The sequence below is a fragment of the Scyliorhinus canicula genome, chromosome 9 (assembly GCF_902713615.1).
Source record: "Scyliorhinus canicula chromosome 9, sScyCan1.1, whole genome shotgun sequence".
Taxonomy (NCBI): domain Eukaryota; kingdom Metazoa; phylum Chordata; class Chondrichthyes; order Carcharhiniformes; family Scyliorhinidae; genus Scyliorhinus; species Scyliorhinus canicula.
Genome location: NC_052154.1, coordinates 3,676,558 through 3,689,442, shown reverse-complemented (window position 1 = coordinate 3,689,442; position 12,885 = coordinate 3,676,558). Strand labels below are relative to the sequence as shown.

The window sequence follows — 12,885 nt, the reverse complement described above, 5'->3', positions numbered from 1 at the left end:
TTAAGCCAGCTCTACCATTCAGTAAGGTCATGGCTTCAACACTACATTCCTGACTAACCCCCCAATATCCTTTGACTCACTTGTTAATCAAGACTCTGACTACCTCAGAGGCAGAGGCAGCAGGGGGGGTTGGCGTTGCCAAACTTGCTTCATTATTATTGGGCGCCAAATGTGGACAAGGTGCTGCGGTGGTGGGAAGGAGGAGGAGTAGAGTGGGTTAGGATGGCGGAGGAATCTTGTAAGGGGTCTAGTTTGAGGGCTATGGTGACGGCAGCATTGCCAATGGCTCAGAGTAGGTATTCAGGGAGCCCACTGGTGCAGTCCACGGTGAAGACAGGAGCTAAGGGAGAGAGTAGAGCTGCCGAGGGGTAGTGAGTTCAGGTATCTACAGGTTCGGGACTTTGCACGAAAGGTCTGGAAGGAGTTCCCTAGATTGCCGGGATACACCCTGCTGGAGCGACTGCTGCTTCCGGATGTGGAAGGGGAGGGAAGAATTGGGGATATATATAAGTGGCTGGGGGAGCAGGGAGGCGACTGGGTGGTGAAGATCAAGGAGAAATGGGAAGTGGAGTTGGGAATGGAGATCAATTGGGGAGTATGGAGTGAGGCACTGCGAAGGGTAAACGGGACCTCCTCTTGTGCAAGGATGATCCTGATACAGTTCAAGGTGGTGCACAGGGTGCATATGACTCGGGCGATATGAATGAGTGGGTTCTTTCAGTGGGTAGCAGATGAGTGCGAGAGGTGTGGGCGGGGGCCAGTGAATCATGCGCACATGTTTGGGGTTGTGAAAAATTGGGAAGATTCTGGGCGGGAGTGTTCGCGGCCTTAGTCAGGATAGTAGAGGAAGGAGTGGACCCGGACCCTTTGGTGGCCATATTTGGGGTTTCAGAGAAGCCGGAGCTCATGGAGAAGAGGAAGGCCGATGTCAAGGCCTTCGCCTCTCTGATTGCACGGCGACGGATTTTGCTGGAGTGGCGGTCGGCATCGCCACCGGGGGTAGCGGCATGGTTGGGTGACCTCTACGACTTCCTGTGGTTAGAGAAGGTAAGGTATGAGTTAAGGGGCTCAGCAGGGAAGTTCGAGAAAAGGTGGAGGATGTTTGCAACCGTGTTTGAGGAGCTGTTCGTCGCAGGGGTCTTAGATTGGAGACCGCTTATTTTTACACTGAGTCCCCGAGTTGTAGTCTCCATCCTTTCAACATCCACCCTGTCAAATCCCCATAGGATCTTAAGTTTCAATAAGATCATCTCAATTTTCTAAACTCTCAACAGTCCCAATGTGTCCAAGCATTGCTAATAAGATAATTCCCCCCATCCCAGCAATCAGTTGGGTGAGCCTCCTCTGAATTTAATGCAATTAAGTCTTTCTTAAATAAAGAGATGGAAACTGTGCACAGTACTCTAGATGCGGTCTCACCAACCACCTTGTGCAACTGTTTTTCTATTTTTATAAATATTCCTCTTGCAATAAACAACAACTAGGTCCGACAAGCGAGTGGGTGGTCCTGGGCTAAAACTCTAGTCAGGCCACAGCTATAGCGTCAAATTCTTGTCACCACATTACAGGATAGACGCGATCACACTCGAGGGTACAGAGATTTGAGATTAAAAGTTTCAGTAACAAATAAAGATTTGATCGGCCACGGTTGTTTTCATTGGAACGGTGGAGGAAGAGTGGAGATTTAATTGAGATGCATAAAATTATGAGGGGGCCTAGGTAGCATGAATAGGAAGGTCCTTTTCCCCATAGCAGACAGGGCAATAACCAGGGTGCACAGATCTAAAGTAAGGTAGAAGGATTAGAGGGGAGTTGAAGATAAATATTTTCACTCTGAGTGGTGGGGAACTAGAACTCGGCAGCTGAGAGGGTGGCAGAGGCACAAACCCTCATCTCATTGGAAATGCACTTAAAGTACTGTAATCTCCAGAGCTATGGATAAAGTGCTGGAAGGTGGGATTAGGCAAGGTAGCTCTTTTATGGCCTGCATTGTAAATTTGCTAAATAGCCCTGACAGATGTGTGCAAGTTTAGAAATCCTCTCAGCTGCACTGTACTGCACCACATGGTCAATTAACACTTACTGCCAGGGTTCTCACATGACGGAAAGATATGAAAGAACATTTAGCACCCATGGAACTATAATCCAACACAAAGTCAGTGTATTAGAGATGGGAAAAGGTGAAGCGATGGACAAGTACAGTTAAAAGTCAAGATTGATCCAATATTAGACGTACCAAATTTCTCAACATCTACCCAGTCTAACGGGACTGGTGCTTTCCTTTTGCGCCACAGTTGGTCCATTGTGAGCAAGTACTTTATATCATCCCTGAAAAGCTAAGAAAACAGTGTGTAAAATAATCTTATAATTAGAAAATATTAACAGATCAAAGCTGACTGCCTACTGTTGACAACTTTCCTTTAAACAGTAACATTCCATTTCACTGATGACACAGCGACAATGTAATGCTGAGGCTATAACGGTTCAGCATCAATCCCACGTCACTGCTGAGTTAATTGATCGCTGTTTTAGCAGCAGTCCGACACTGTTACTGCTCCCCGTGCCGACTGACCAATCATTTCAACCACAGTTCACTGGGCAGAACACTCAATACACCTGTGTTCAAGACCCACTCCAGAGACTGGAACATACAATCCAGGCCGACACTCCCAGTGCTTGTGCTGAAGGACTGCTGCAATGTCAGAGGTGCGGTCTTTTGAACGAGACATCAAATGGAAGCCCCTCCTGGCGCCTCAGGGGAATATAAAAAATCCAATGGCGCTATTCGAAGATGATTGGGACATTATCCTGCCCAACATTTGCCTCTCAAAGAAAGTCTGAAACATACTGTGAAACCTTGCTGTGCACAAACTGGCTGCTGATTTTTCTACAGTATTTTTAACTGTGTTAAAGATCAGATGGCCATAGTACTCCGCACTCTCAATTTCAAGCTATTTTGCAGACCTTGTGGAAAGTCTCTACAGACCCTCAATGAATGAGATTGATTGCTACCATTAATCAATAAATCCATTGCTGCTGCATCATACAACTGCCAGGATGGTGGAAGGCAAACTAGATGGACCTCAGTGTTCTTCTGACCCGTTTTTCTGATAATTGTGACTCTTAAACTGGTTGAAAGTTTCCTACATTTACAGAAACTTCTAATTTTGAGCACCTTCATCAGACCACTCGCCTCTTGGTTCAGCTGAGCTATCGTTATATGCTAACATCAGAACGGCACAGGGTACTAAGCAGGAGCGAGATCTCTGGGGGCTCCGAGTAACTTGACTAGACAGCACTCAGAAAGCTTGGCCCTGTAACAGCTAGCAATTCCCACGTTGCTAAACATTTAGAAAGCTGCGTTTGAGGTTATAATGGATTCTGAGGCACAAAGTCCACCCTCACAGACTAAAACATTACCACTGGCACTCAAACATGTTACATCCTCTACGCCTGCTCCTGACTGTTCATTGGCTTCAAAAGTCTCATTGGATGTAGGGCTGCAAATGTGTCACTGCATGTACCTTGTTGAATATTTTAACTGGGTCATACCCAGTGGATCGGGCCCAGTCCTTTGTGGATATACGTTTGATGCCACCATCCTCATTGGAAGCTCCTGCCCTTGCTGCGGCGTCCGACAGCTCCCCTGCCAACAAGCAATTTGGAAATATGCTTAGACATGCAAGAAGATAAGCAATAGGATTGACTTCACAGTCCCTCAAGCCTGTTCCACGATCCTGTTAAAAAAAAACTTTCATTCACGGGATGTGGATATCTCCAGGAGAGCCAGAAGTTATTGCCCACCCCATTGTCCTCATGGAGGTGGTGATGAGCCTCGCTATCAAATACAACTGAGCGGATTACTCAGACAATTAAGAGTTGACTACATTGCTATGTGCCTGAGTCACATATAAGCTAAACTGGGTAAAAACAGCAGATTGCCACCCCGAAAGGGCATCAGTGTATCTGATGGGCTTTTAAAACAATTTGATAGTTTCATTTTTAAAAATAAATTTAGAGTGCCCAATTCCATTTTTTCCAATTAAGGGGCAATTTAGCATGGCCAATCCACCTAGCTCGCACATTTTTGGATTGTGGGGGCGAAACCCACGTAAACATGGAGAGAATGTGCAAACTCCACACGGACAGTGACCCAGAGCCGGGATTGAACCCAGGACCTCGGCGCTGTGAGGCAACAGTGCTAACCACTGCCACTCCGCCAGCCCTACAATTTGATAGTTTCATTTTACCATTACAGATATATTTCAGATTTACCTCAGTTAGCCAAATTTAAATTTCCTAGTTGCTGTGGTGGGATTTCGAAAAAAAATAAAATAAATAACCTTTATTGTCACGAGTGGGCTTACATTAACACTGCAATTAAGTTACTGTGAAAAAGTCCAGAGTCGCCACATTCCGGCGCCTGTTCGGGTTAGGAGGGGGAGAATTCAGAATTCACAGCTGGTACGGGAATTGAACCCGCACTGCTGGCCTTGTTCTGCATCGCAAACCAGCTGTCTAGCCCACTGAGCTAAACCAGACCCCATGAACTCATGTCTCCGGATCAGTAGGTTACTGTATCCCCATTTAATTTCTCCTCCAATACGATCACATCTGAACTTCTACCTCCACTCCATCCCCCCCCCCTCCCTCCCTCCCCCCCCACCCCTCCTCCCCCCCCCCCCTCCCTTCCCCCCCCCCCCAACACCGTCCTGATATTCCTTGATTCCATTAGACATTAAAATCGATTTGAACATATTCAACCATTAAACATCCATAACCCTGTGGGATAGAAAATTCCAAAGATTCACAACCCTTTGAGTGAATAAATATTGTATATCAGTCCAAAGTGGTCAACCCCTTAGTCTGAGGCCCCTAGATGTAGGCTCTCCACCACGTACCCTATCAAACATCAATTCGATTTTTACACGCTTCAATGACAACCAGACCAACCCCTCCCATTCTTCTAAACTGCAGAGGTTACAGGCCCACTGTAATCAATCTACAGAAAGAAATCCCAGGCCCAGTTCTGATGAATAACAATGCCACCTCGGGTCCCAAATGCAAGACACACAAATCTGCAGCAGGATAGCGAAGGGAATAGTCATAGAATCAAACAGCAGAGGAGGTTATTCAACTCAACATACCTGTCCTGTCTCTGAAAGAGCAAATCAATTAGTCCCACTCCTGTCACTATTTAATCTGCTTCCACCAATCACTCTTACAGGCAATACATTCCAGATCATAGCTCACTTCTTTTTTTTTAATAAATTTAGATTATCCAATTATTTTTTCCAATTAGGGGGGCAATTTAGCATGGCCAATCCACCTACTCTGCACATTTTTGGGCTGTGGGGGCGAAACCCACGCAGACACGGGGAGAATGTGCAAACTCCACACGGACAGTGACCCAGAGACGGGATCGAACCTGGGACCTCAGCGCCGTGAGGCAGCTGTGCTAACCACTAGGCCACCGTGCTGCCCTCACTTCTAATAAATATCTGTTCACCTTCCTCTGCTGGAAGGAGCAGAATTGCTGATTCTCCAGCTTATCCACACAACTGAAATCTCTCAGCGTTGCTGCCATGCCTCTAAACGTTTACTTTGGTACCTCCTTGCATAGTGAAACTGTTGGTATAGTTTCTGAACAGGTGGCGCAGTCCACAGGATGACCAATGTACTGGACAAGGCTTTACATTGGCAGTTTCTCCGAATTACACATCTCAGTCAGGCAAGAAAAAGGAGAATGAATACCTACACAGAATCACGATGGTTCTGGCGTTCACCAAACAAGTCACACAGATTCGAAGACACAGCTTCCCAGCCCACACCCTGAAGGATTATTTGATCCCAATGGTGGAGGTGGAACAATCACGCTGAGCATTGCTGGACGGGGGACTGGGTGGGGGAGTGGTGGAGAATAGGTAGTGGGAGAATCATTTAGGCTCCCTCGGTCTCCATCCAGTGAGCTCACTGGAAGCTGCATGCATTCACGAGAACGTTCAAGGCCGCACAGTGCGAGTGCCTGGGTGAGGGCAGGTCTGTCCTGGCTCCGATGGCTCTGATGGAACTAAGCTAGGTTCAAACAGGAATAACAATCACCTGGTGATATACTGGGCACCCAATATATGTCTCAATGTGAAAACACTAAAGCGGGATGGTCTGCAGAGCAGAAGTCTCAATTGTTTGATTGAGCAGTCCACCAATTGGTCCAACTACAAAAAATAGTAAACTGGAGAACTCTACCAACATGTCAGCAAATGCAGGAAATTAAATTCACAGGAACAAGCCGAGTGATCCAATTGGCCCATGTCAGTTCATGCTCCATGTGGGCTTCTCTCCACCCTGCTTCATCTCACTATCGACATATTCATCCTCTTCTCTCTACCCTCCATATTTAACTTGCTTCTCATTTAAAGCATCCACATTAGTCACCTCAGCCACTTCATGTGGTAGCACGTTCCACATCCCCATCACGCCGAGTGAAATCCCATCCAACTTTCTCGATTGATTTATTTTATCATGAACTATCTTATATTTGACCCCTAGTTTTAGACTCTTGCCACGTGGAACATTTTCTATAGTCTGGCTCCACTCAGCCACTTTTCAGAGTTTTACAGCACAGAAAGAGACCTTTCGGCCCATTGTTTCTGTGCTGGCCATCAAACATATTTCTATTCTAATCCCATTTCCCAGCACTTAGTCAGTAGTCTTGTATGCTTTGGCTTTGCGAGTGTTCACCTGAATGCTTCTTGTTGTGTGAGGGTTCCACCTCTACCACCCTTTCAGGCAGTGAGATCCAGATCCCAACCACCCTCTGAGCGAAATGGTTTTTCCTCAATCCCCTTGAAACCTCCTGCCCCTTACTGTAAATCTATGCCCCCTGGTCCCTGACCCCTCTGCTCAGGGGAAAAGTTTCTTCTTCACATCTACATACCTCAATTCTGTACACTTCAATGAAGTCCCCCCTCCAAGGAAAACAACCCCAGCCTAACCAGCCCCTCTTCATAGAGTTCACAGTGCAGGAGACCCTGGAGCTGTGAGGCACAGTGCTAACCACAGTGCCACCATGCTGCCCTTCATAGCCGAAACGCTCCAACTCAAGCAATATCTCAATGAATCTTCTCTGCACCCTCACTAGTGAAATCACATCCTTCCTATAGTGTGGCGACCAGCACTGCACAGTACTCCAGCTGTGGCCTAACAAGCATTTGATACAGCTCCATAAACCTCCCTACTCTTTTAATCTATGCCTCAGCTAATGAAGGGAACCACCTCATATGCCTTCTTTTATTAAAAATATTTTTTATTCTCCTCCTTTTTCACATTTTCTCCCACATTTACACCCAACAATAAACAATAATCAGTACCGAATGTAATGGCAATCCCCATATCAATAACAACGATCCCATCCTCCCACCAAACCCCTAAACATTAGTCCGCATGTTAACATAAAGAAATGACAAAAAGGAATCAGGAATCACCCATAGTCACCATTAACACATACAGTCCCCGTCCTCCAACTCTCCCAGCCGCCCCCCTAATGTTCGATGTGATCCAATTCTCGAAAGTGCTGAATGAATATCGCCCATGAAACCCCATATGCCTTCTGAACCATCTATCTACCTGTCCTGCTGCCTTCAGGGATTATTGGACATTTCACCCCAAGGTCCCTCTGGTCCTCTGTACTTCCCAGAGTCCCACCATTCATTGTTTATCCCTTGCCTTGTTTATTCTCCCAAAATGCATCTTTCACTTTCCAGGGTTAACTTCCATTAGCCACTGTTCTGCCCGTCTGACCAGCCCGCCTGCATCATCCTGAATCCTTTATTCCTCACTATTTTCCACATCACCAATTTCCCTGTCACCTGCAAACCCCCGTGAAAAGCTGCTAGTCACCACATTCCGGCGCCTGTTTGGGTACACAGAGGGGGAATCCAGATGTCCAAATTACCTAACAGCACGTCTGTCAGGACTTGTGGGAGGAGACCCATGCCAACATGGGAGGCTGGTTTATTGTGGGTCGAATTCAGGGGAAGATACCCAAGGTTCAGTCTTGTACTTACAGGCAGCCTCTGGGTCAGCCGTGTCGGGCGATACTTCCTGGTCAGCATCTTCCTCTCCAAACAACTGGCTGTAGAGAGATCAGAAAACATAAACACTCTGGGTGGTTACCTGGCCTGACATGTGCATTTTGATAGAATCATACAATTTACAGTGCAGAAGGAGGCCATTCGGCCCATCGAGTCTGCACCGGCTCTTGGAAACAGCACCTGACCCAAGGTCAACACTTCCACCCTATCCCCATAACCCAGTAACCCCATCCAACACTAAAGGCAATTTTGGACACTAAGGGCAATTTAGCATGGCCAATCCATCTAACCTGCACATCTTTGGAAACCGGAGCACCCGGAGGAAACCCACGCACACACCGGGAGAACGTGCAGACTCCGCACATACAGTGACCCAGCCGGGAATCGAACTTGGGACCGTGGAGCTGTGAAGCAATTGTGCTAACCACTACGCTACCGTGCTGCAATTCTTTACCCCTGCTGTACACAACCCCAATCGTTCAAATCATTTCCCATTAACATTGCCAAGCAGAATGGGGAGGTAGTGGCACAGTGGTATTGTCGGTGGATAGTAACCCAGGGTAGTGCTCTGGGGACCCAGGTTCGAATCCCATCCAGGCAGATGGTGCACTTTGAATTCAATATAAATCTGGAATGAAAAGTCTAATGATGACTATGACCTTTAGGGAAGGAAACCTGGCCTACACGCGACTCCAGACCCACAGCAAAATGGTTGACTCTTAAACGCCCTCTGAAATGGCCACTCAGTTCATGGACAATAACTGCTGGCCCAGCCAGCTGCGCCATAACGAATAAAAAAAAATTAAAAGCAAATTTAATGCTAGAAATAACCAGCAAGGAAATAGGATGAGAGCAGACAGGTGGAGGGAGGGTGGGGAAGGGAATTAGCATTAGCAAAAGTGGGCTTCTTAATGATCCAAATGTATTCAACATATGAAATCCCATTAGGTCATTCCTACAGCAGAGTTCCAATGGCGCACTCACCTTTTAAGGCCACACTGAAACACAACATAAATATCTTTTAAAATAATTTTGCTCTGGCCACATTTATTGCTCAATCCTCAATGCCCTGAGTTCACAAAATCAACCACGTGGTGTGTGGACTGACGTCATTTGCAGGTCTGACCAGGCGAGGGACCCAGGTTCCCCTTTTTGATCGACATTCGTGAACTTGCTGGATTTCTGCACCAATTCAACCAAGTTACTTTTCATCTTGTCTGGTGCGGCAGCCCAGAAAGTTACTGAATTCAATTTCCCAACTTGCCGTGAGGAGGTCTGAACTCTCAAGCTCCGAGTTGCTGGTGCAAGACCACAGTCACGAGGCTACCACAAACAAGCTGTGAATGGGGCCTCTACCCCTCATGATACCTTAAATTTAAAAATTCATCGCTGCATTGGGAAAATCTGCTGGGCTGAGTTCATGGAATAATTACAACAGAGAAAGTCAGTGGCCGATCGTGCCCCTGTTGCCTCTCAGTACAGCAATTCAGCAAGTACCAAGTGCCCACTCAACCTCACAGCAGTGCAGGGGTTCAATCCACTAACCTGGTTCAAAACGAGCCCGATGCGCAAACACACTTGACACATTTCAGCAACAACTTGGATGTATATCGTGCTATTGAAGTATAACATATCCCAAGGGATCTCTTAGGAATGTTATAGATTAAAATTTGATACTGAGCCGCTATGAGGGAGATGGTTAACAGGTCTTTGAGTCCATGGAACTCTCTTCTCCAGAAAATGGTGCAGGCAAGGTCAATGAATATTTTAAGGAAAGGCAGATAGATTCTACCATAGGTAGGCGGAAATGTGGAGCTGAGGCCACAATCAAATCAGCCACCATCTTATTGAATGGCAGAGCAAGCTGCTCGAGGGGCTGAAGGGCCTCCTAATCCGTATGTTTAGTCAAAGATGCAGTTTTAAATCTCAGTTGCTATGGTCTGGCCCAGGAAGCCATTTGGACCATCGTATCTGCATCAGCTCACCAAACGAGCATCATGGCTTAGTGCCATTCCCTGAATTTTCCCGGTCTCCCTGCACATTCTTTCTACTCAAGTAGTCAGCTAACACCTTCTTGAATGCCTCGATTGAACCTGCCTCCACCATATTTCCAGGCAGCGCATTCCAGACCCCAACCATCACCCCTTTGACACTCAATGGCATTACCATCACTGAATCCGGGGGGGGGGGGGGGGGGGGGGGGGGGGGGCAATGATCAGAAACCGAGCTGGACTAGTCACATTAATACTGTAGCTACCAGGGCAGATCAAAGACTAGGAATCCTACGGCGAGTAACTCACCTCCTGACCTCCCAAAGCCTGTCCACCATCTACAAGGCACATGTCAGGAGTGTAATGGAATCCTCTCCACTTGCCTGGATGAGCGCAGCTCCAACAACACTCAAGAAGCTCAACAACATCCAGAACAAAGCTGCCGCTTGATTGCTCCCCCTTCCACAAACATTCAACCCCTCCATCACCAACGAACAGTAACAGCCGTGTGTACCATCTACAAGATGCACTGCAGTAACTCACCAAAGTTCCTTCGACAGCACCTTCCAAATCCACAACCATCTAGAAGGACAAGAGCAGCAGATACCTGGGACCCCCACCACCTGGAGGTTCCCCTCCAAGTCACTCACCACCCTGACTTGGAAATATATCGGCCGTTCTTCACTGTCGCTGGGTCAAAATCCTGGAACTCCCTCCCTAACAGCACTGTGGGTGTACCTACACCACATGGGCTGCAGCGGTTCAAGAAGGCAGCTCACCACCACCTTCTGAAGGGTAACTAGGGATGGGCAATAAATGCTGGCCTGATCAGCGACGCCCACATCTCATAAATGAATTAAATATTTTATATATATCCAAAGATGTGCAAGTTAGGTGGATTGGCCATTCTAAATTGCCCTTAGTGTCCAAAAAAGGTTAGGTGGGGTTACTGGGTTACGGAGGTAAAGGGGGATAGGGTGGAGGCATGGGGCTTAAGTGGGGTGCTTTCTCCAAGGGCCTTGCAGACGAGATGGGCTGAATGGCCTCCTTCTGCACTGTAAATTCTATGAAATACCATGGGGCTGGAGATTATAGAGGCGCAGGGGGGCATGAAGGGACCTGAAAACAAGGATGAGAATTCTAAAATTGAGGTTTTGCTTGACAGCCAGCCAAGGTAGGTTAGAAAGCGAGAGGGGAATGGGATTGTGTGTGAATAAGGAAGCAGACTGCAGGGTTTTGTGTAACCTCAAACCTTTAGAGGGTGGAATATGGGAGACCAGCCAGAAGGGCATTCTAACATGTCAAGTCCAAAGTTGGCAAAGGCGTGGATGAGGGTTTCAGCAGCAGATGCCCTGAGCCAGTGGTAAAGTCAGGCAATATTACCACGTGGAAATGAACATTCGTAGTGATGCTTCAGACATGTGCTCAGAAATATGGTACCGAGGTTGCTAAGTCTGGTTCAAACTCAGACAGGTACCAGGACGCTGAATGGAGTCAGCAGTAGTGGAATGCAGTTTGGAGCTTGGACCCAAACCAATGACTTTGTCTTCCCAATATTTAATTGGAAGAATTTCGGCTCACCCAGTAGTGGATGTTGGAAAAGCAGACTGGTAATTTAGTGATAATGTGGGAATCAAGAGAAGTCGCGATGGTGGCACGATAGCACAGTGGTTAGCTCTGTTGCGTCACACCGCCGGGGTCCCAGGTTTGATTCCTGGCTTGGGTGACTGTCTACACGTTCTCCCCGTCTATGTTGGTTTTCTCCGGGTGCTCCTGTTTCCTCCCACAAGTCCCGAAAGACGTGCTTGTTCGGGGAATTGGACATTTTGAATTCTCCCACAATGTACCCGAACAGGCGCCGGAGTATGGCGCCTGGGAGATTTTCACAGCAACTTAATCAGGGGCTGGTTTACCACAGGGCTAAATCGCTGGTTTTGAAAGCAGACTAAGGCAGGCCAGCAGCACGGTTCAATTCCCGTACCAGCCTCCCCGAACAGGCACCGGAATGTGGCGACTAGGGGCTTTTCACAGTAACTTCATTTGAAGCCTACTTGTGGCAATAGGCGATTTTCAATTCATTTTTCATTGCGGTGTTTTTTTTAAAATAAATTTAGAGTACCCAATTAATTTTTTCCAATTAAGGGGCAATTTAGCGTGTTCAATCCACCTAGCCTGCACATCTTTGGGTTGTGGGGGTGAAACCCACGCAAACACGGGGAGAATGTGCAAACTCCACACGGACAGTGACCCAGAGCCGGGATCGAACCTGGGACCTCAGCGCCGTGAGACTGCAGTGCTAACCCACTGAGCCACCGTGCTGCCCTTTCATTGCAGTGTTAATGTAAGCCTAGTTGTGACAATAATAAAGATTATTATATGTGAAAACAACTGTGTTTTCTGGTGATGTTGCCGTAAGGGTGCACGTAGTTGAGAAATAGGAGGGACCAAGGATGGATCCTTGGGGATCACCAGTGGTAATTGCGAGGACGTGGGAAGAGAAGACATTGCAGGCGATACTCCAGCATTGATTTGTTAAATAAGAACGGAACCAGGCGAGCGCTGCCCCATCCAGATGGACCACAATGGGCAGCACGGTAGCATGGTGGTTAGCATAAATGCTTCACAGCTCCAGGGTCCCAGGTTTGTTTCCCGGCCGGGTCACTGCCTGTGCGGTGTCTGCACGTCCTCCCCGTGTGTGCGTGGGTTTCCTCCGGGTGCTCCGGTTTCCTCCCACAGTCCAAAGATGTGCGGGTTAGGTGGATTGGCCGTGCTAAATTGCCTGTAGTGTCCTAAAAAGTAAG

At 47.4% G+C, this 12,885-nt stretch overlaps 1 protein-coding gene across 3 annotated transcripts in view; it reads right to left on the bottom strand.

Moving 5' to 3' along the window:
* uba2 (ubiquitin-like modifier activating enzyme 2) overlaps positions 1-12,885 on the bottom strand; it is a 59,980-nt gene that overhangs the window by 31,816 nt on the left and 15,279 nt on the right. For all 3 annotated transcript variants that reach the window (XM_038806204.1, XM_038806205.1, XM_038806203.1), the window contains exons 7-9: positions 8,067-8,134; positions 3,525-3,646; positions 2,237-2,336 (exon numbers count right to left, since the gene is read on the bottom strand). In XM_038806204.1, the coding sequence (XP_038662132.1) occupies positions 2,237-2,336; positions 3,525-3,646; positions 8,067-8,134 (290 nt within the window). The remainder of the gene's footprint in view (positions 1-2,236; positions 2,337-3,524; positions 3,647-8,066; positions 8,135-12,885) is intronic.